At 42.9% G+C, this 22,183-nt stretch overlaps 1 protein-coding gene across 1 annotated transcript in view; it reads left to right on the top strand.

Moving 5' to 3' along the window:
• The window catches only part of TM9SF1 (transmembrane 9 superfamily member 1), a 211,503-nt gene that overhangs the window by 102,197 nt on the left and 87,123 nt on the right, over positions 1-22,183 (top strand). The window contains exon 4 of the mRNA XM_078644928.1: positions 19,378-19,563. Within this exon, the coding sequence (XP_078501054.1) occupies positions 19,378-19,563 (186 nt within the window). The remainder of the gene's footprint in view (positions 1-19,377; positions 19,564-22,183) is intronic.

The following is a 22,183-nucleotide window of genomic DNA, read 5'->3' as shown; positions in this document are numbered from 1 at the left end:
GTAGGGTCAGTTAACAAGTATGCATCTGCAGTTATGGCAAAGTTAAGTTTGCGATTGCAAAGAAAGTAACACTGAATAAGTGACTGAATTAGAATTTTTTTCTGTTCAATAATTTTATTAGGATTTAAAAGAGAATATAGACAGTTAAATAATATACAGGTGATACATATGAGAAATCAAAAAATATGAATATATCATAAATTGCTATTTGAGATAAAGTATAAAACGAAATCCAATAAGCCGTGAACCAAAGCAATGGTATCACCATAGGTTACCAAAGAAAGAAAGATGCTAGAAAGAAGAAGAGAGCAGAAAGAGAAAGGCAGAAAAGAGAGAAAAGAGGGAGAAACAGATGGGAGGTTAAACAAAAAGAGAGGAAGAAGAGCAGGAGACGGAGAGGAAGGAAAGGAAGGAAAAGATCTTCTGGGGAGCTACACTTAACAAAAGGACAACACTCACACACCCGAATCAAAAGGATATTGAGCGACCAAACCCTTAGAAGATAAATCCATATAAGAGTCTAAAGTTTTCCAGACCCCCTTGGAGATTGAAGGAGAAAGATGAGCATCATCAACTGAGGTGTGTGCACCTCTCAAGAAAGAGACCCAAGCCCACCAAGTGTGATAAGAAATCGAAGAAAAAGACTTCCAGTCCATAAGAATTACTTTCACTGTAATAGTTAATAACAAATCTAGTAATTGGGAATCTAAGGGTAGGGGAGTACGAGATGCAAGTGGACCTAACAGAATCATGGGGAAAGAAAGCTGAAACTGGAGGTTAAAAATCAATTGAAGATGTTTGTGTATTAAATCCCAAAAAGGTTTAAGTGCGAGCATTCAAAAAACATATGTAGGTAATCACCTGGGCATAGACCACAACTCCAACAAAGATCATCATCCTTCAACTGAAGAGAGTGTAAACGCACCGGAGTCCAATGGAGCAGATTAATAGAGAAAAATCTAGATTGGATTAAAGAAGGAGCAACCTTATTTCGAAGAGAGAGCTTCCCAATCAAGCGCCAGTCATCTGCAGAAATATGGGCAATAGTATCCTGCTCATAATGAGAGCCATTTCTGTTGTGTGACAGTACGTTCAGCAGGGAAACGCTTGATCTTGGGGGAAAGGCTATGTTGGTCCTACTGGACCTGTCGGCGGCATTCGACACCGTCCCACACGCCGGCCTCCTCCTAAGACTCAGGGAGGTAGGACTGCGGGGGACGGTGTTGGACTGGTTTCAATCCTTCTTAGCCGACCGTCGACAGGTGATCTGGGCTCCACCGTTCTCCGCGGAAATGCCTTCGCTAGAGGTGGGGGTGCCTCAAGGATCTATCTTGAGCCCCACCATATTTAACACTTATATGGCCCCTTTGGCGAAGGTCGCGGAGGCATTTGGAGCCCGGGTCATCTCGTACGCTGATGACACCCAGCTCCTGTTTACTTGCAGGAAGGGAGAGGTTTTTAATGGCGACAGAATCAGAGACTGCCTGAGTGCTGTTTTTGCATGGTTTCAGCACCAGAACCTGAAATGTAACTCGGATAAGTCCGAGTTGCTCTTTTTTGGCTGCGCGGAGGACCCTGGCTGGAAATCGTGGTGGCCTTCCGACATGTTCCCCCCTGAGAAACCCTCTGCCCAAGTCAAAAATCTGGGTGTGGTGTTCGACGACAGTCTTTCTTTTCGTCCCCACATCACGGGCTTGGCGGGGAAATGTTTCGGCATTTTGAAGATGGTGAGGAAATTTCTCCCACTGCTTTCCCTTCAATATCGCAAGAACATTGTGCAAGCACTCGTGGGTTCGCGTTTAGACTACGCTAACGCACTTTTCTCAGGTCTGCCTAAATATCTGGTATCCAGACTACAAATTGTTCAAAACTCGGCGGCCAGAGCCATCTTTGGCCTTCCACGGAGAGCTAGTGCCTCTCTATTGCGCGGCAGGCTGCATTGGCTGTCTATCGCTTGCAGAATTAGGTTCAAGGTCCTCACGTTGGCATTTAAAGCCCTCCACTGTATTGGCCCAGCTTACCTTAGGAAGCGGATTGCTTTTTATGTTCCCCGGAGGAGTCTGAGATCTGCTGACCTGGCTAAAGTGGAGGTACCAGTGATCAAACGCGTGCGGATGGGTGGCCGGTCTTTCCAGTTCATGGCGGCTAGTTTGTGGAATGAGCTCCCTCTGTCACTCCGGAAGGCTAACAATCTCCTGGCCTTTAGAAAGGAGCTTAAGACGTTCCTCTTTTCCGCCTAACCAGTGGGTCTACAGTATTTCTGCCTCTGGGTTTTTCTTGGTTGTGTTTAGGACTCTGCCAAAGCGCCGGGACACCCGTTCTGGGTAGCCGTGCGCTCAAGAAATATAGTTTTAACATAACATAACATAACAGAGAGAAATTTATAGATTTTAGAAGCCACATGACCTAAACGAAGCCACATTTGAAACAATTTAATAGAAGGAGAGGTTGAAGACAGACGAGTTTTAGCTAACGCCACCTTTATTTTCAGGAACGTGTAAAAGTCCAAGTTATTGAGAGAGAACTGTTGGGATAAGGTAGAAAAAAGAAGTGGATCTCCATTGGAGTCATACAAATGATGCACTAAAGTTATCCCTTTGTTAGCCCAATACAATATTAGCCTAGGGTCAATAACAATTTTAATACGAGGATTGTGCCACAGCGAGGACCTTCTTGATTTATGAATAGGAATAGCAACTCGTCTATCAACTTGTCTAAGTGCTGCAATGGTATCTAAGATGATAGAACGAGAGAAATGGATAGAAAGAGTAGAAGTAGTTAAAAAAGATAAGGGTGGTAAGGGAGAGGCAATATTCTGCTCAATGAAGAGCCAAGAAGTAGTATGATCAGGACGCGAAGAAAGCCAAAGCGCCCCTTGCGAGGCCAAAAAAGCAGTTTGATACTTTTCCCAATCAGGAAAGTTACAGCCACCCAACTCATAAGGTTTCTTCAAATATTTATTTGCAATTCGAGCCCTCTTGTCATTCCAAAGAAACTTAGAAGTAAGGGAGTTTATCGTATGAAAAAAGGAAGAGGAGAGTTTCACAGGGAGCATTGAAGAAACAGAATTAATAATAGGGGTAATCATCATTTTTATAGTTTGAAAACGGCCCCACCAAGAAATATATTTAGGAGACCAATTCTCTAAAAGCTGACGTACTTTAGTAATAGTCTGAGCCTCATTATACGAAACAGTATCATAAAGAGTACTGCAGAACCCGATACCCAAGTATTTAAGCTGTTTAGATTGCCATTTAAACCCTGCAGAGCCCATATGAGCCGGAAAGCAGTAAGCGTTTAGAGGAAACATTTCCGTTTTGTCCCTATTGAGGGTATATCCAGAAACACCCGAAAAAAGAGAAATGGTATCCGAAATCGCGGGAATGGCCCGTTCAATATCTTCAGAAAAAATTATAACATTATCTGCATATGCAGCAGTTTTAAGACAATGCGAGCCAAAAGTAAAACCTTTGATGTCTGGATGGATGTCAATCAATCGAAGCAACGGATCAATAGAAAGTAAAAACAAAAGAGGGGACAAAGGGCAACCTTGCCTGGTACCTTGGCGAAGATTAAAAAAAGAGGAAGTGGAACCATTGATTCTAATATTTGCTCAAGGCTGGGCATATAAGGACATAACCATATTAATAAACGGCTCACCCAAATTATGTGCGCAAAGAACCGCATGTAAAAAAGGCCAAGAGACCTTGTCAAAGGCCTTTTCGGCGTCTAAGGCCAAAGCAGCAGCTGGAAGGGAAGCGCGTTTGGCAGCACCCAAAACATGACAAAAGGTACGGATATTATCCCTCGCCAGTCGGCCCTTGACAAAACCAGTCTGAGAAGGGTGAACAAGCTTAGGAATAAGGGATTCTAAACGCTTAGCCAAAATTTTGGCAAAGATTTTTGCTTCCATATTAAGGAGAGAAATGGGACGAAAATTTTTGGGGTCTGAATGATCCTTGCCCTCCTTAGGAATTACAACAATGGTGGCATCCGCAGCCGACCCCGAGACCGACCCTTGTTGGATGAAAGAGTCAAAGACCACTTTAAGCTGAGGGACAACCACAGAAAGAAAGGTTTTATAAAACAGGATAGGAAAACCGCCTGGCCCCGGGGCTTTCCCAGACCTAGTAGCTTTAATGGCAGAAATGATTTCTTCAGAGGTAATCTCACCACCTAACTTCAGGCTATCATCAGTAGAGCTCGTTTGAAGAGGAATCGTTTTGAGAAACTCCTGACATTGAACAAAAGATGATTGATTAGAGGGAGTATATAGTTTACTGTAGAAGTCCCTAAAGACATCGAAAATTTCCTTGGTCTGAAATTTGGTATCACCAGAGCTGTCCGTAATTGAGGATATTTGAATGGATTTGAGATTAGAGGCTTGATATTTCAACGTCGCCGCCAATACTTTACCTGCACGGTTTTTTAACAATAAACGCTTGGATTTCTGGGCCTTAACCCCAATGTGAGCCCGCTTCGTAACAATGGTGTTGTAGGAATATTTCAGATTCTTAATAGTTTGTAAATGGGTTCTATCTTTAGAACTTCGCAAGAGAATTTCCTGGTGTTTAATTTCGTCCGCTAAAATTTTAAGCTCTTTTTTGGCAGCAGAATTCCTCCTAGCCATGTATTGAATAATGGAGCCCCGAAGAGAGCATTTAAACGCATCCCATAAAACTACGGGAGAACTAACCGACCCATCATTATCAGCAAAGAAGTTCTCAATGTCAGTCATTAACGCCAGAACCTGGGATTCATCATAAAGAATTTCTGTGTTTAATCTCCAAGAACCGGGAACTTTTTTCGTAACAAAAGAGGAAAGAGAGAAGGAAACAGCTGCATGGTCAGAAACAAGAATAGGATGAATGAGAGGAGAGGATGAAGCCTGAACAAGAGACGAATGAACTAAGAGGTAGTCAATACGAGAGAAGCTAGAGTGTGGAGAAGAAAAGAAAGAGAAATCACTACCAGATGGGTTATGAAGCCGCCAGAGATCCTGAAGCTGAAGAGTGGAGCACATGTTTAACATTTGTTTATGCGCTCTAGAAGAACGAAACTGAAAAGCAGAGTTCCTATCTAACAGAGGGTCCATAGGTAAGTTAAAATCACCGCCAACAATTAAATTGCCCTGATGAGGAGTATCTACCAACTTTTTCGTAATCGTACGCCAGAACACAGGGTCATCACAATTCGGAGCATAAATATTGAGAATATATATGTCATTAGCACCAATAGAAAATCTAGACAATAGCCTTCGGCCCCCAGAGTCATGTTCAGCAGAGACCAACGATAATCCAGAAGATTTAGAGATCAATGTAAGCACACCATTCTTTTTACCAGAGGCATCAGAACAAGCAACATCAAGCACCTAGTCTTTCCTCAGGCACAAAGCCTCCTTGTATGAAATTTTCGTTTCCTGTAACAAAACGAGATCAGAAGAGAGAGATTTACAATAATCTAAGATGTTTGATCTCTTTACCGGGTGATTTAATCCTTTAACATTCAGGGACACAACATTCAACTCAGGCATAAGCGTGTATCAACAAAAAATCCAGTAAGGATTGGTAAAAGAAGAAAAAGTAATAGAACAAAATAAACAGGCAAAGACCACCTCTGAAAAAGGAAAAGGAGAGAGCCGCCCCAGAAGAACCAAAAGGAAGAAAAGAGAAGCAGAAAGGGGAAGAGAGAAAGAGAGAAAATAGGACCCACCAGGGGAGGTCTAAAAGAGACCAAATTCAAACCAAGGGGAACATGGGAAGGGAAGCAGAAGGCTATCGAGAGAACTTGGATGTTAGTGTAGAAACCCTAAAAAATAAAATCTACAGTATAAAGAACAAGGCAAAAAATCATACAATGTAGTAATTTGCTAAACACAATAAAAGATCACCTTTAAAAAAAGTAAATAGTTAAAGAACAGCCTAAGAGCAATAGGAGGTATATAAAATAGAAAAAACAGTAAGTATTTCCAACCAATTGTGATATCAAAGGTAAATGTTGCATAAAAGTATATTTCTATAGCACTATGGAAAGGAATACCAAGTAAAGGTAAGCAAGATATCATTAACCACATATGTAAAAGGGAATGAAACCTAATAACTATTATAATTCATCAACCATGGTAAAACTTGTAGAGAAATGAGAAGTACAATAATAACAATAATGCACTATAGATATTATATAAATGATGAAAAGAGCAGTAGAATATACAAGAAAAATGAAAACCACAGTAAGCACCTAATGTGACTAATCAGACATAAAACAAGTAATAGAATCACAGAACACCGAATGAAAAAGAGGAGACGTCGGAGAAATAAGAAGCGAAACCCAAAAGCAAGAAATCAAGTAGAAGCCTAGTGACAAAAACAAAGAACCGAAACAGAAGACAAAGGAGATCTCAAGGAAACCAGCTACGCATTAAACCTCACAAAGACCTGTCAATGACAAAAAGCAATCCAAACAGTGACCACAAAGATAGATGGATGACAAAAATAAATGAAAAAATAGAACATACCAATTATGGGAACGCAAATCTAGGTAGAACAGAGAAACGCAAATGACAACTAACAGCACGGCCAATAGAAGATAAGACGATAACACGTCCGAAACGGACGAACAGTTACAAAAGATAACATGTGTCGAAGGACCATGACGCAAGATATCAGGAATGAGAAGATACGACATCTGAAGAGAAGAAAGAGCCAAACACAACATGTAACATTGAAACAGTGGCACATATCGGAAGAAACGAGCAAATAAATTACAGGAACAAGAAACAATCAAAATCAGGAACCAGAGGGACCAGGAGCAGAAGAAGAATCCATCTGCGATTCAGACTGATTATCCCAAAAATTGTAAAGGTCAGAGGGTTCATAAAATTTTTTAGAGCGGCCTTTGAATGTAATGCGAAATTTGGAAGGTCCAGCAAAAGAGAAAGGGATTTTCATATCTGAAAGACGTTTCCGCAGGTTAAGAAAACCCTTTCGTCGAGTCACAGTATCTCTGGCAAAATCTTGAGAAATAGAAATGCGATGGCCCTCCCACGTCACAGACTTGACCTTTCTCATATGAGCCAAAATTTGTTCTGAATGCTGGTAACGTAGCGGTTTAAAAATTACCGCCCTTGGACTTGTCGCAGACTTAGACCTGAAGAAAGGAACACGATGAGCTCTCTCAATCTCAAAGTCTCTCAAAAATGAAATCTGTAAAGTGGCAGGAAGCCATTGTGAAATAAAGTCAACCATCGAGGGGCCTGCCTTCTCCGCCTCCTCAGGGAGACCAAAAATACGTAAATTGCTTCTTCTATTACGATCTTCCTGCTCCGTGAGGTCTCTCCGTAGAGAAAGCATAGATCGTTCCATCTGTTGAAGAGGCCTAGAATGTTGATGAGCAACATCCTCCACACCACTAATCCGAGATTCTGCAGCATTGACCCTAACACAGCGCCTTAAAGTCATTTCTAATCGCCGCCACTTCAACTTGTAAAAGATCAGTATTAGTTTTGGTAGATTGGGCGATGTCATGAACCGCATTGAGGCGTGAGAGGATGGTATCCAAAGTGGTAGTAGGGTCCTTTGGGGAAGACTCTGGATTAGGAGAATGTTGTTTGGACCTCTTGAGGGCACCTTTAGAGTCTTTAGCAGGAGGACCCATGTTGTCCGCCATAGGAACAGCCCACGTTGAAAGGTCAAAAATGAGCTCCTGACTAAGTTTGTGGAGAAAATGATAGCAAAGCAGTGTAAGAAAAATAGCAACAAAAAAATAACGTGCAACGATACCAAAAGAAACCGCCAGAAAGACGTCAAGTTAGGAACCACTGGCCGTATTAGTAGAATAAAGATGGCCGTCACCAATATATGAGAGAAAACACAGACATGGAATAACCTCAAAGAGCCAGAAAAAAACAAGACTCCAGGTAGCCGACAACCTCGCAATCAGGTTGAACAGACCTCATGTCAAAGCAATCCCAAGGCAGAAGCAAAAGAGCAGAGGAAGACCACTGAGGCAATACACGCGGTCTCCCCATACATATAGAGTCATGAAAGTGTCAGCATATGAGGAAAAACGCCGTTAAAAATCCAGTCACTAAAGAGAAGACTTGTAAATATGGTAAATGTCACCTCAGAAGCGGCAGCAGTTCATCTTCCATAAATGCGCCATAGTATCTGAGGAAGAACACACGAGCGACGCCACACAGGAAACAAAATGGCGGCCGCTCGTGAAATCCAGTGGGTAATGCTTGAAATCGCTGAAAAGACTTTCCTGCCGCCTTCAACAATATCCGCCCATTCCACCACGCTCCGGGCACTTTCCGACTAACAAATGCCGAGTTAGGAAGAAAAAAGTCGCTGAAAGGGACTCCAGAAACGTCCCGACAGCCGCCGCCTCCCCGGAGCTCAAGCGCCGACCGCCATCTCGTAGCGGCGTGCAAGCCACGCCCCCCGTGCTGAATTAGAATTGACGTTGTGGCCCTGTATGAGAATTGACCTCTGGCACAGGCAACCTAGGCTTTCCTTGTTCTACAAAACCAGAATTAATTGATTTTGGTTATATGTCAATATGGTTGTTGGCCACAATGTGGATGGGCGATCGCAACTTCGATGCGGGCGAAGAAATATCAGCTTGAGATTGGAATACACGCATGAGTGCGGTCTTTCAAAATACGGATTAACCCAAGAGTTGCCCTGACATGTTCCTCCGAGACGTTTTTAAAAACCATCATCTCCATCCTCTTTCAAAACATCTTCAAGGCAGTCTATCTGATATCTTGAATGGTATTTGTTACATAATTGAGGGCGCACAGTCCGTGCCAATAAAAAGTCCTAAAATAAGCTCCTTTTGTTCCAGGTCCTGAGGATAACCCCATTAAAAATACTTGAGTGGTCTAAAACGCGTCGACCTTCGGTTTATGACCAAACAAGTGTTCTTTAAATTTGAGTATCGGGTCTATATGGTGAAAGCACCTAATATAAAAGAGGGGCCCCCTGGAAATGATGCAGGGGAAGAAACAGTATCCAATATCAAGAAACGAGGGACTGCCCTATATATTTACGTTAAAGGCTCATATAGAGTCCAAAATTATTTTCAATGAACACAACTCTGAGCTCACTTTCAATTGGGGGCCATTCAATGAAAATTCAAAAACAGGATACAAAAATACACCATTTTATTTTCATATATATTTTTTAGTCCAAAATATTTTTATACAAAATTTGCAATGATTAGATCACATAAAATTCAATGACGCGACCCAAGTATCCCATTCATTCTTCAATCCTCATCACATCAATCTTCTACACTTTCATCACCCATTCAAACATTCATACCCTCTTCATGCATCCAGTAAACATCGTACACTGATACACTGGAATTGTCCTGCAACATCAGCTCAGTGCATCGCTGGGAAGAATGTAGATGTTAATGGCAGGATAAGGAATCACCACGCCAACGCGCGTTTCAGTGCTCGGCCCGATCAACAGCCGCACCTTCATCAGGGCATGTATACGGTGGGACACAGGCTGGGGCTACAACAATTCAGAGAAATGGCCACTCTCGAAGAAAAACGGTCGCCGAAAAGACAGTCTAATACACTGGGTTGAGTTCAGGGTAGTTCACGTGATTCAAGGTGGGCAGGTTCCGTCAGGCAAAGCAAGTTCAGAGGGTGGAACCTAGTTCTCTGTATAAATGAGACAATTCCAGTGTATCAGTGTACGATGTTTACTGGATGCATGAAGAGGGTATGAATGTTTGAATGGGTGAGGAAAGTGTAGAAGATTGATGTGATGAGGATTGAAGAATGAATGGGATACTTGGGTCGCGTCATTGAATTTTATGTGATCTAATCATTGCAAATTTTGTATAAAAATATTTTTGACTAAAAAATATATATGAAAATAAAATGGTGTATTTTTGTATCCTGTTTTTGAATTTTCATTGAATGGCCCCCAATTGAAAGTGAGCTCAGAGTTGTGTTCATTGAAAATAATTTTGGACTCTATATGAGCCTTTAACGTAAATATATAGGGCAGTCCCTCGTTTCTTGATATTGGATACTATATGGTGAAAGCACCCGATAATGAAAAATGAATTTGAGGTTTGATGACCTGAATACAGTACTGTTTGGCTAATATTCCTCCAGGGGTTGTTGTATTTTAGGATTTCTTTTTAAAACAAATGTCTGTTTACATTTTCAAACTTTCCTTTGGTTTTCTTCTTCTTTTCCTTTGTTATTCTTTCATTTACTCTATTTTACTTCCTTTGGAACTTGAGCTTTCTTACATCTCTTAAACGTTTTTAATGTGATATGTAACGTAATGTCATATTCGTGATTGGAAAATAATGGTTTATTTGTTTGTACAGTTTATATGTGGTTCCAAAATTGTTGAGAATGTTCATAGAAATAATAACATAACTGATCCATCTTGAAATTAAATCTTTATATAAAAATGTCTGCTTTCCAGTCGCTTTGAGTGTCACGTGTGATTGTGAAGTTACTTGTTGAATAATTATCAGGATTGGCAATTGTGTCGTTGTGTAGACTAGGATTGACCTCTGGCAGGGGCAGCAAAGGCTTACCTTGTTCTTCAAAACCAGAAATAACTGATTTTGGTAATATGTCAATCGTTTAACAACCAAGAGGGCTAATCTAGTGTTTGCTTGGGGCTGTACAAACTGCGACTCGTAAGAGCTCCACGGTTAGATTTATAATTTTTTGGTATGGTGTTTCTTTGTGTCCATGTTTGCCTGTTTGTAGGGCCAGGCTGCAGAGTCTAGTGGCACATTGCTGCCTGTGTAAATCGACTCTTCCAGTTGCTGAAGGCTTGTGTTGCGGAGCTGTGCCAGGGGCTCGGCCTCTGCATAGCGAGAGGAAGGAGGTTTTCAAAGCACATAAATAAAAGGTATTGTCATTTACAATGCCAATAGCTCAAACGCTCGCAAATATGAGACATATTGCTTTACAAATGGTTGTTGAGCTCTGAGACAGAGGCGGCAGCAGCCATAGGAAGGCAGGCCATGCGTTTCAAAACAGGAGGGAGAAGCAGGCAGCTGCAGCCAAACCAGACCTCTTGGCAAGATCAGAGCAAGATTTGCAGCCCTGTTTACAACCGAGCTATGGAAACCACAAAGCACTGGTCTGAAGAAAGAAATAGTGCTCACAGGCTCTCAGTAACAACACATGTAACAGAGGCATTCCTTGAAATTGGACAGAGCTTTTAAAGCCCAAATCCTGAATACAGCAAGTCTCACAGAAACAGCGAAAGCGCTAACTTGGCATGACCTAAAAAAACACGCATGGGCAACCATACTATCAATTAATAATATATGCCTATAAAAATACAAAATAAAATTTGAGAGATTTATTGACTGCTGAACTACGGAGGAGGAGGGGGAGGAGCTTGAAATATCAGGCTACATTTCAAGAACTGTTTGGAGTATCTGTTGAAACTGACTGTTATTCTTTTGTTCTGCAGTGAAGAAATTAAGCATAATCCTCCCCTTTTTGTTCCTTATAGGACTAGCTTTCCTTGGTGTCATCTTGGAAGTTTTTTTATATTTTCTCAATTTTGGAACACAGTTAGCTAAAAGAACTTTTATTTATGTTGTTCACCTGTTGTGATTAATATCTGCATTGTACGCTGCATTTAGTGCGAAGGTACCTCCTCTAGTTTGTCTCTCTGAGAGATGCATCATCAGTTACTCTTTCTGATTTTTCTTCTGGTTTATCTATTTATTTTGGGGGGTGAGCAGTCTTCTGCAGTGTAAGAGGCTGGCTTAGTATATGGTGGTTCTGCCAACAATTAGCTTTTAGAAAGAGTCACAACTATTTTTACATTCGGTCCCTCTACTAAGATGAGACTATCATTTGATGAAGAATGTCCTTATCAAGTCCAAACAAAAGAAACTCGTGTACTTCTGAATAAGTATATGATTTTATAGTAAATTAGTGAGTTATGTACTCCAAATGAGAAAAAAACCATACAAATGCACGCACAGATATATAATGTACAGTTACACTTGTTATCAGATTAATGACGTGACGTGAAGACAAGGAAGTATATTTACATATCACAACACAATATATACATAACGAATAAAAATATATTCAAGACCGACATTTAAACATAATGTGAGGTATATGAAAATATGTTTCAACCTAACTAGCAAATGGTCTAGTTATTCTGGGTGAACATTAACACTTAATAGTATGCGTCGACGTTTCGACCCCTGGGCAATCGCGCGATTATGTCTCAGAAATCTCTCTGGCAATGAATGTCCTGCAAGGCAGCTCCCGCTGATTCAGTGCAGGACAGTAATTGCCAGAGATTTCTGAGACATTAATTAGCCCGGAATCCCACAGATTGTATTGTTTGGAGGCGGCCGGCCCCGACAAACCATTGCCCTAAATAGTGGAGTTTTGAAAAATAATAGATGACCCCAAGCGCCAGACGTCGGAGAATTGAAGGCACGTTGTGCCACTGACCTCTAAACCTGCTGATAAGGAGAGCTACTTGTGAATCAGGTGAACTGCTTTTTTAGGTCTCCCCTAGCGAACGCAACGCATGTGCTGTTTCGCCTTGGCGAGACTATTGTTGTCAGTTTGGTGCACGAAGGGGACAAAACATGTGTGCGCCCGGACATGCGATGCGCACGTCGACAGGACATGTGCACACCGTACGTGTGCACATCTCCTGTCCCTATGTAGGGCTGGCGTTACACAGCGTGCACATCGCGAGCTTTCACTTTCCCTCCCCCGTCGGCACCACTGTGGCAGCTTGTTTTTTTATTCGCGCAATGGCAACAGCTTGTTCTGCATGTGAGAAGCTTGTTTACAAGGCTGTCTATAATGCATGGCCTGTGGGAGGCAGAGTGTACTCCTACTGCGCAGGCTGTATCTGTTTTATGTGTCACGAAGCTTGTACTGTCCCTGTATTCATGTGTGAAAATGGCATTGCTGCTGATGCTTGTGTGCGTGCCCTGAGGCTAGCTGGCGCTGCCAGTATCTGTGCTGTACCTGTTGGTGTTCACTAAGAGCCCTCAATCTGTGCTGTGTCTGTTCCGCATATGATGAAATCCTGTCTAGCTAGGATTCCGCTTACAAACTGGGCGGTTTATTGCCATTTAAATCTTTCTTTGACTTATGAATTCAAATGACCCAAATAAAACGCACAGGTGGGTGGTTCCCTTTTCTTACAAACAAGTCCCCTCTCTCCTCTGCGGTTCTGAGTTTGTTAGTCGCTGTACTTTTGCTTTCCTACCACCAGAAGCTGCCAATGTGTAACCCGGGAGGGACGTGAGGCAGGCCCCAGGCAGCAGGATCCTGTACCAGAGGGCAGCAGGGGATGTGAAGGCCGCAGGTAAGGAGTGTACGCTGATGATGAAATGGGTGGGAGTTCCCCGAAGACATAGCGGTTAACTGTTACAATACCCACCTTTTCAAGAGGGTGACGGTGAGATGCCAATCGCAAGCAGAGACGGACAGAATGTTCTCAGCGGACGAAACTACGTACATTTATGACGTGAAGTTTACAAAATGTTTGCTCCCTACTCCATTCTTTTTTTTATTATTTTGTGAGAAGTTTGCACAAACATCTCCTGCAAAAATATAATTGGTTGGATCTTTTTCCCCCAAAAAACAAGACAGAATTGTTTGAGAAACAATCATAAGTTTCGAGCATGTGAGGTTGGTAATCTTGCTTTGCAGGTAAAATAGCTCAGCGGGTTGTGTAGCGGCTGCTGGTACATGTTCAAGTACCGGCAGGACCGACTGTGTTCGGTGAGATAAGATTGGGTGGGGGTCATAGCACATTTCTGTTTGCATGGGGAGGTGTCCACACTATGCCCGAGTGGGTAGTGAGCGCAGTCTGTGCAGTCTGTTCCCGAACATAAAGCTGGGATGGGGTCACAAAACACCCAGTGAGCCCAAAGCAGTAAAGAAATATTTTCACTCTCTTGCTGGCATGTTTTTTTCATTGTTTTTTTTTCTTTTTTTTCTTTTTCAGTAACTCGCACATTGCATATTTTTAATGCTTCACTGAAGCCAAACAAATATCACTTGGACTCTTTGCCTGTACGTTTTGTTTGTTGTGCTGCAGGGACTGTGTGTGCACCGCAAGTTTAAATAATGGCTTCCAGACCGATCCAGCGAGGAAAACCTGCTGTAGAGCCAGTGTGTTAAAGAAATTGGGAGGCGTGGGCTGCCAGTGAGTAAAAGGGATTTACACATGGTGGTTCAGAGCAATATGCACGTTACCGGTGACAATTTCACAGGGGTCACCACGAAAAAGCTACCTTTACATAAGTGATGGCTTATTGGTTGGGTGCCTTAAACTAACAACTATGGACACATTTCCATTTGCTTCTTGGAACTGGCAGTCTAAGTTTTATTTTTCTGTTTATAATTTTCAGTTGGTAACTTCACCTACCCATTTGAACGTGCCTGGTTATAACTTAGTTTTAAAATGGAATTTCAATTTATAAAAACTAAGAACCAATATAAACCATTCGTGATTGGTCTACTGGAATTGCAGTTAAGCTCGGAGCATTCACTACTCCGTGTGTTTATTCCCCCTTAAAGCTGATTCAGATAACATGGAGAGACCATCTAACACACATTCATATTACACCCAAGAAAAAGTGTTTAAAAAAAAAACAAAACGTTTTAACAGGAATAAAATTATGCACTTTGCTGACAGCCACGTGCATTGGTTCAGTGTTTTAAATTAAATCCATTAAGGGCAATGGGAGGGTTGGTTCTGTGACAATTTACTTATGGCCTGTTCCGGCCCGCCTACATCACCAATAATGTCCCTGTCCATTTGAGGGGTGTCTCATATTCTTGGGAAAGCTTTTGCAGCGCCTCAAACCACTTAATCACGCTAGTTCTACATGAAGTAAACAACATTATTATTCAAAGGGTTTCCGGCAAATCCAACGACTTACCGCGCACAGTAAAAGTACATTTTTGAAATTGCCCCCCGAATAAAGGTGGCCATCAAATAATGGATTGCCTTATTGGGTAAGACTAGTAGTAAATGGTTCTCGCCCCCATTGTATGTAAATAGCATGGGAATGGATATGTATTTGTGGAGAAGTATACAAAAGGTGATGGATGGAAAGTTTGAATTAATCTCAGCCACTGGTAATTACTCGGGCCGTATCTCAGTCCATTGTTTTTTTTTGCACGCTATGCCACCTTAGTTTTGACCCCGCCAGACTCCTTTCAGTCTCCCACCCGTACTTTGACTTTCCAAGCACCCCGGGACAATGGTGGCCGCTTCATTGCAATAGGTCTCGCACCTACAAGAGTTCCAGCCATTAGCATTCTAAATGACAATTCCTTTCATTTATGAGCTAATTTTCAAAACAGTTTAATCAAAGGCATTGTCCTTTCCAATGCCAACAACATAAACTCTCGCAAAAGCGAGACCTATTGCATTGCAAATGCTTGTTTGTACATGCTGCCATGCTGTCAATACCTTTAATCTGGTATCAAGGTGGAATCTTATTGAAGGCCACACACAGAATATATATATATATACATATATAGATATATATAGATATATAGATATATATATATATATATATATATATATATATATATCTATATATATATCTATATATATATATATATATATATATATATCCACCCGAAGAAAACACCCAACCGGCAGACTATTACATAATCGCACAATTGTCCAGGGTTCGAAACGTCGACGCATTCTGTCAAGTGTTAACGTTCACCCAGAATAATCAAGAATAACTAAACCAATTGCTACTAGGGTTGAAACATATTTTCATATACCTCACACTGTGTTTAAATGTCTGTTTTGAATTTGTTATGTATATATTGTGTTGTGATATTAGAATATAGTTCCTTGTCTTCACTTCATTAACCTGATAAGTGTAATTGTACATTATATATCTGTGTGTGCATTGTATGTTTTTTCTCATTTCTGAGTACATAACTATCACTAATTCACTATGAAATCATATACTTATTCAGAGGTACATGGGTTTCTTTTGTTTGGACTGGATTTGGATATTATTCATCAGATGAGTGTCTCATCTTAGTAGAGGGAGCAAATGTAAAAATAGTTGTGATGCTTTCTAAAAGCTAATTGGTGGCAGAACCACTGTTCACTTAACGTACGAATCCCCAGGTTTGTCACAAAAGTGGGCTACCCCATTGATTTATATTGCTTAGTATATGGTGCACACTTATTTAAGTGAAGCACCCTGCACTAATCCAGACAACCCTTATAGTGCAGTGGTTTTAGACAACCATGGAAAGCTCTCTAAGTGGTAGCTGTGGAGAGCAACCTTCTGGCTTAGTCCAGAAGGAGTGTAAAGCAGCCTGTTTTACCAGTACTAATCATATAGTGTAAGTGAAAAAGAACCACACAGAGTAGTTATAAAAATATGTATTTATTAAAAACACTTACTAACGCATTGCAATATCTCCTCCCCAGAATTATAATCACAATACTTCAACAATAGAACAGGTAAGTAGTACAAAACAGTCTCCAAGGGGAAACTAAACCATATACTACGAAAGTGGAATGCGAACCACGACCTAAGTTGATACTGGACCCAGAAGATGTAGAAGTGTTGGGGACCCAATGTAAGTACCCAGGAACCCATGTGCAGAGTGGGAACACAGCCACGTGATCAACACAAGTCAATAGGAAGGTTGTGGTTGCAGTTTTTAACTAGGACCCTTCCAAGAGGACCCTGAAGAAACCCTGTGGAAGATGAAAGGTTGAAGAGTCACCCCACTTGTAGATACCCCAATAATCAGGATACCTACACCAGGGAAGCCGGGTGCATAGGTGCAAATTGAGGTCTGGAACCTCCATAGACCACAATGGAGGACTTCAGTAAAGATGCTGCTGCCGAAGACGCTGTAAGAGTCCGGTGGAACCCAAGGATGGATTTTGGATGAGCGCTACCTACAAGCAGAGGGGACAGAGTCTTTGCCACTCAGGAGTAACCAGGAGGCACAGAAGATGAAGGACCACTGATGTTGGAAAATGCCGGAGAGTTGACAGTGACCGTGGCCCTGTAGCTGATCAGACCAGGCAAAGCTGTGGAAGGCCAGGAGCCTTTCACGAGCTGTCCCACCTCGATTGTCAAGAGCCAGGGGGTCGGTGTCTGGCAAGAGCGGCAACAAGCCTTAGCAGCAGCAACAAACGTGGCTGATGAAAAAGGTGCAGTGTCTTGACAGCAAGATCCAAGTGACTCACCACGAGTATGCAAGTCAGAGCAAGCCCCAAGCATGCAGTGGAGCCCACTGGGACCAAAGGAGACTCTCAAGAGGACCCACAAGCCGAAGGCACATGAGTCTCAAGAGGACCTTGAGCAGCTCACCAGTGATGAAGCTGAAGCTGGAGCTGCTTGGAGCCTGGAGATCTCTGGAGAAGAGTCAACAAGCCTTAGCAACGGCAAGTTGATGCGGTGTACAGGGGGCACTGCTCCAGCCAGGGATACTGGCTTCAAACTTGTTGTGAAGACGGTGCAGGCCTCGGAGTTGCAGAACCACCACCTGTGTTGCTGAACCCTTTGGAGTTCGTAGGGAGCTCAGAAACAGCAGACTGGTCAGCTTTGTTGCGGTGCCTGCAGATGCAGAGGAGTGACCCTTTCACTCCAAGGGAGTTTCCTTTAGGTGGCTTGGATGTCCACAGGCCTGGCCTCTATGGCGCACAGGCACAGATGACGCAGAAGACTGGCAGGACGATGAGACCAGTAGCAGCAGGATTGTTTCTGGTGCATTATCGGCTCCCAAAGAGAAGTCCAGTGAAGGCCAAAGTGGCCAGGCGGTTGAAGATGAAGTTGTTTCGGAGGAGGGACTGGACAGTGGGGAGGATACTCCCAAGTCATTTGTCCAGTTTTGCACCAGAGAGGGAGCCAACGGCTCCCTGAACTGGTTCCAAATGGAGTATGCAAGGAGGGCACCAAATGTGCCTTTCAAAGCTGTCTAGTGGTGCTGGCAAGCGCCCCACCCTGGCCCAATACACGAAGTCCTGTCTGGGAGGTGGTCACGTCTCTCTGTGACAGGAAACCTATTGTCCTTCCTTACCCTGCTTGAGCTTGGCTCAGCAGCAGGAGGGCAGAATCGCGTCTCTTGTCGGCAACAGCCATAGCTTGCTGTCTGGGTGTGGAAGACGTACCTGGAGCACGGAGGGCTTCCCGGAGGAGCCCGGCAGTGCATGGAATCATACCTCCAATAGCTTTTACGGTGTTGGGGTAGGATTCCAACATGTTTGATACCAACCATGCCAGTGTTTGTTATAGCCAGTCTAGAGATAGCCGTAACATAATGATGCATGGCCACTCTATGTATTGTAATGGCTGATGCACTTACAACCCGGGAAAATGGACTCCGAGGATTGAAGGGGTGTCCTGCTCATGCAGGCGCACCCTCACACCGCACTTTCTGCCTTCAGTATTGAAAGGCCTGCCTTAAGGGTGACTTATAGGTTTTAAGTGCAATAACTTCTGATATAAAAAAACATATCTGTTGTAAGTGGTGCTAGCACCAGCTTACACAGGCTCCAATGGCAGGCCTGTAGGCACAATTCAAATGGTCTCCGATTGGTGGCATAATACATGCTTCAGCCCATAGGAGACCACTGGTGTACATATGCCCGGAGTACCATAGTACCATTTATTCTAGGGACTTATAAGGTTACACCAGCAGCCAATCTGGGGGGTACCTAGGTACTACCCTATGGCGAATTTGGGGAGGAAGCTCAGAGACTGGGGTCCTGATTAGCAGGGTCCCAGTCAGACTAGTCAGAAAAACATGACGACACCAGCAAAAAGTTGGGGTAACCATGAAAGTAAATCCTACTTTCCTACATGCACCTTTTGCTATTTTGGTGTTGCCTCCACTCTTAGTGATGTCTCCCGCTTTCGCTGGGAGGTGTTTTTATGCTTTATCTCTCTTTCTCTGTTGCTATGGCATCTCATCTGGTGTATGTATTTGTAGCAGCGTTCTCTCTTAGGTTGTCTCTTTCTCTTGTGGGTGGGTCTCCCTTGATTTGACTACAACTTTTTCTCTGATTCTAGGTGGTGCATCTTGTAGTTTGTCACTGTTTCTCTCGTTACTGTTCCTCTTGTTTGACTTTCTAGACAAATAGATAACACAAAAGTCTTTGTAATGAGAAAGGGACATACAAACTAGAGGAGTTAACCCACAGATCATTTATTGTTAAATACTTGTCCCCTATCCTATGTATTGGGTTTCTCTTACAATATGTATATTTATTCTCCTGTATCGTGTGTATTTTGAAGTGGTATTGCACTTGATTCAAACCTCTGTTTATTATTTTTGGTGTATTCCTGCTTGTCACTAATACAACAAACCTCTATCCACAGGGATCATCATGATGGCACTCTTGGGCATGTTCAACGTTCACCGCCACGGTGCCATTAATTCGGCTGCCATCTTGCTGTATGCCCTTACCTGCTGCATTTCTGGCTACGTCTCAAGTAGTTTTTACCGCAAGATTGGAGGCGAAAAATGGGTGTGGAATATTGTGCTGACTACCAGCCTTTTCTCGGGTAAGATTTAGCAACACACCCTTTACAGGAAGGGGCCGATTACCTGTACTTTAGTTTTACTCCATGTGCTGCCATTTCTGAATTTATCTGGCTTACCCCACTATCAACATTAGATTTGCTTGGTACATAGCGGCCCTCTCAAGTCTGTGTAGCTCCCATTATCATGGTTTGACTTCGCCTTGCACCCTTTTCCCACGTCACTGCTGAGCACAACATTTCACAGTTTGGTCCCTCATTACTTGCCCTGCAAGGCAAGTTTTGTCATCTGAACTTTGAAGGATCACTTTTCCCTGTCTTCCAGAAGTTGGTTTGCAGCCTGAAACTGATGCAGATTGAGTCTGTGAATACTTCTGCCTTTTAATCTTTGTGTTTGGAGTGGGTAAAAAACTTTGAACAGACAGCTTAAAGCTAAAGCTTGAATTTAATTTGAGGGTGTATCTATAACCGGAGCCTTGTGTCTACTGGTACAGACCTGTCTGACAGTCCGCTTTTACTAGACAGATCAGTGCAGTAAGCCAATGTGGCTCAAAATGGGAACCTCAATTTATAAACTATATGGTACAGTTGTTTTTGTACTTATTACTGATATACTCCTGTTCTTTAAACTCTTAAAAGACTGGGACCACAGCATAAACATGGGCACTCAAACACTGACATAACTTACAGATCACATAAGAGTTCCCAGCTATTCTCTGCTGGGTGCATTGATATGTGTGAATAAGAAAGCCAGGCCAGCCAATAAATATTGTTGCCTTTAGTTTATACATTTTGTTGACTTACCTTAAACTTACTCTCTCTTATCACCATGCCTGTTGGTTGCAAGTATGCATGCAGAATAAATGGAAAATTATGACATTGTGGGGGTGGGGCATATATGACGCTCAATCAAGATGTCATGCAGTGCGTAGCCTCCTGCCGATGAAAACCGGCCCTTCCCTGTAGTCTTCCCGGGTGTGGCAAGCAGTAACAGGCAGTGGAAGTTGTGAGGAACCGTCTGACCCCACCGGGTTGCCTTCGGGAGAGAAATTCATCCTGCAACCAACATGCAGGCTGGAGTGCGTTCGGCAGTGGCGGACAAACAAGATGGCCGCCGGTCCTTGACAAGAGTGTTCTCCAGAACAAGCTCGAGAGAAGCATGTTAAGCTCCTCTAGACCACCAGGCTCACCATATTAAAAGCCCACTCGACAAAGCTGAGAATAGTGGCACTGTTGGGGAAGGTAGGAGGGTTTGTAGGGCTCAGACCTCAACCAGCCCTGCCAAGTACCACGCATTGGGCATTAGACTAACTCGTTTCAGTGTGGTGATCCGCATCACCACACTGAAATGCAAAGTCACGCATAATAAGCATAGCGCCTGCCTCGGCTGTCAAGAGCTAGTGCTGCTATGCTGAGTGAAATTATTAAACTAGCATAGCAAGCGCTCTGCTCCCTACAGGCTTGGGGGTTGACTGTGTTAAGGCGCTACTATGTATCAATATTGGAAGGTTGGGATTAACGCGGCGCGTCTAACTCAGTGATGTCAGCAGAAACAGCACCTAATGGCCACTATCACGACATCAAGCTGACCCAAGGCAGGTTGTGAATGAGGCGGTGATAGGCGGAGGACCCGTGGATGCCACATTCTGCTGTCACCTGCAGAGGCTTGAACAGGTGTCTTTAAATTTAAAAGTAAGTTGCGGTAAGTTAAATTCATGATCCCCAGCGCCCTGCCGAAGCCAACCCCATGTGGAAGCCGGAGCACATCGTTGCTGAGCCTGAATGTCCCGCCCGGCGCGTTTGCCAAGGGATTCGTTATGGCCAGGAGAACTCTAAGGTGGGCGGCCCTATACAGTCTGGTCAGTGTGTTTTCACGAGCCGTGTATGATGATCTTGAACTGATGCAGTGCTCCCTTGCTCACTCTGCTGTCCAGCTATGTGTGTGCCTCAGCCTCTTGACCCCAATCAATGCCTGTGCCTGTCAAGTGCAAAAGTTATTGTGTTAACCCCTTCGCTGCTAGTCCTTTTCCCCTCCTGTGCTAAGCCTTTTTTGGGCAATTTGGGGTAGTGCGCGCTTAGGCCCCTGTAACTTTTTGACCACATAAGGTATCCACGCCAAATTTGCGTTCTTTTCTTCCAACATCATGTGGATTCTAAAGGTGCCCAGGGTTTGTGGATTCCCTTGGAGGGGTCCCAGGAATTAAGCAAAATACAGTGAAATTTTTTTTTTTTTTTTTTCAGAAAAATGGGAAAACGGGCTGCAAATGAAAGCCTCTGGGTTTTTCCCTGCAAATGTTATCAAAAAAGGGTTTGTGGGGCTGACAGGGAATGACAGTCTTTCTACAGAGAACCAACATTTTTCACACAGTTTTGGCATTTTTCTGGGACATAGCCTATTTTTGCTATTTTTAGAGCTTTCAACCTCCTTCCAGTTAATGGTAGAAATGAGTTTGAAAGCAATAATGGATCCTGGAAAGCTATACATTTTCGAAAAGTAGACCAAATTCTGATTTTAGAAAGGGGTCATTTGTCTAAATCCATTAAGGTTTCTTTATAGAAACTAACATTTAAATATTGGAATAATTGAAAATTAGTTGAAAAAAACAGCCTTTTGTCTCAACGTTTTCACCTATAACTTCTTGTA

Source organism: Lissotriton helveticus, chromosome 5_1 (genome assembly GCF_964261635.1).
Source record: "Lissotriton helveticus chromosome 5_1, aLisHel1.1, whole genome shotgun sequence".
Classification (NCBI taxonomy): Eukaryota; Metazoa; Chordata; class Amphibia; order Caudata; family Salamandridae; genus Lissotriton; species Lissotriton helveticus.
Note: the sequence above shows the minus strand (reverse complement) of the source record. Positions and strands in the feature narration are given on the sequence as shown.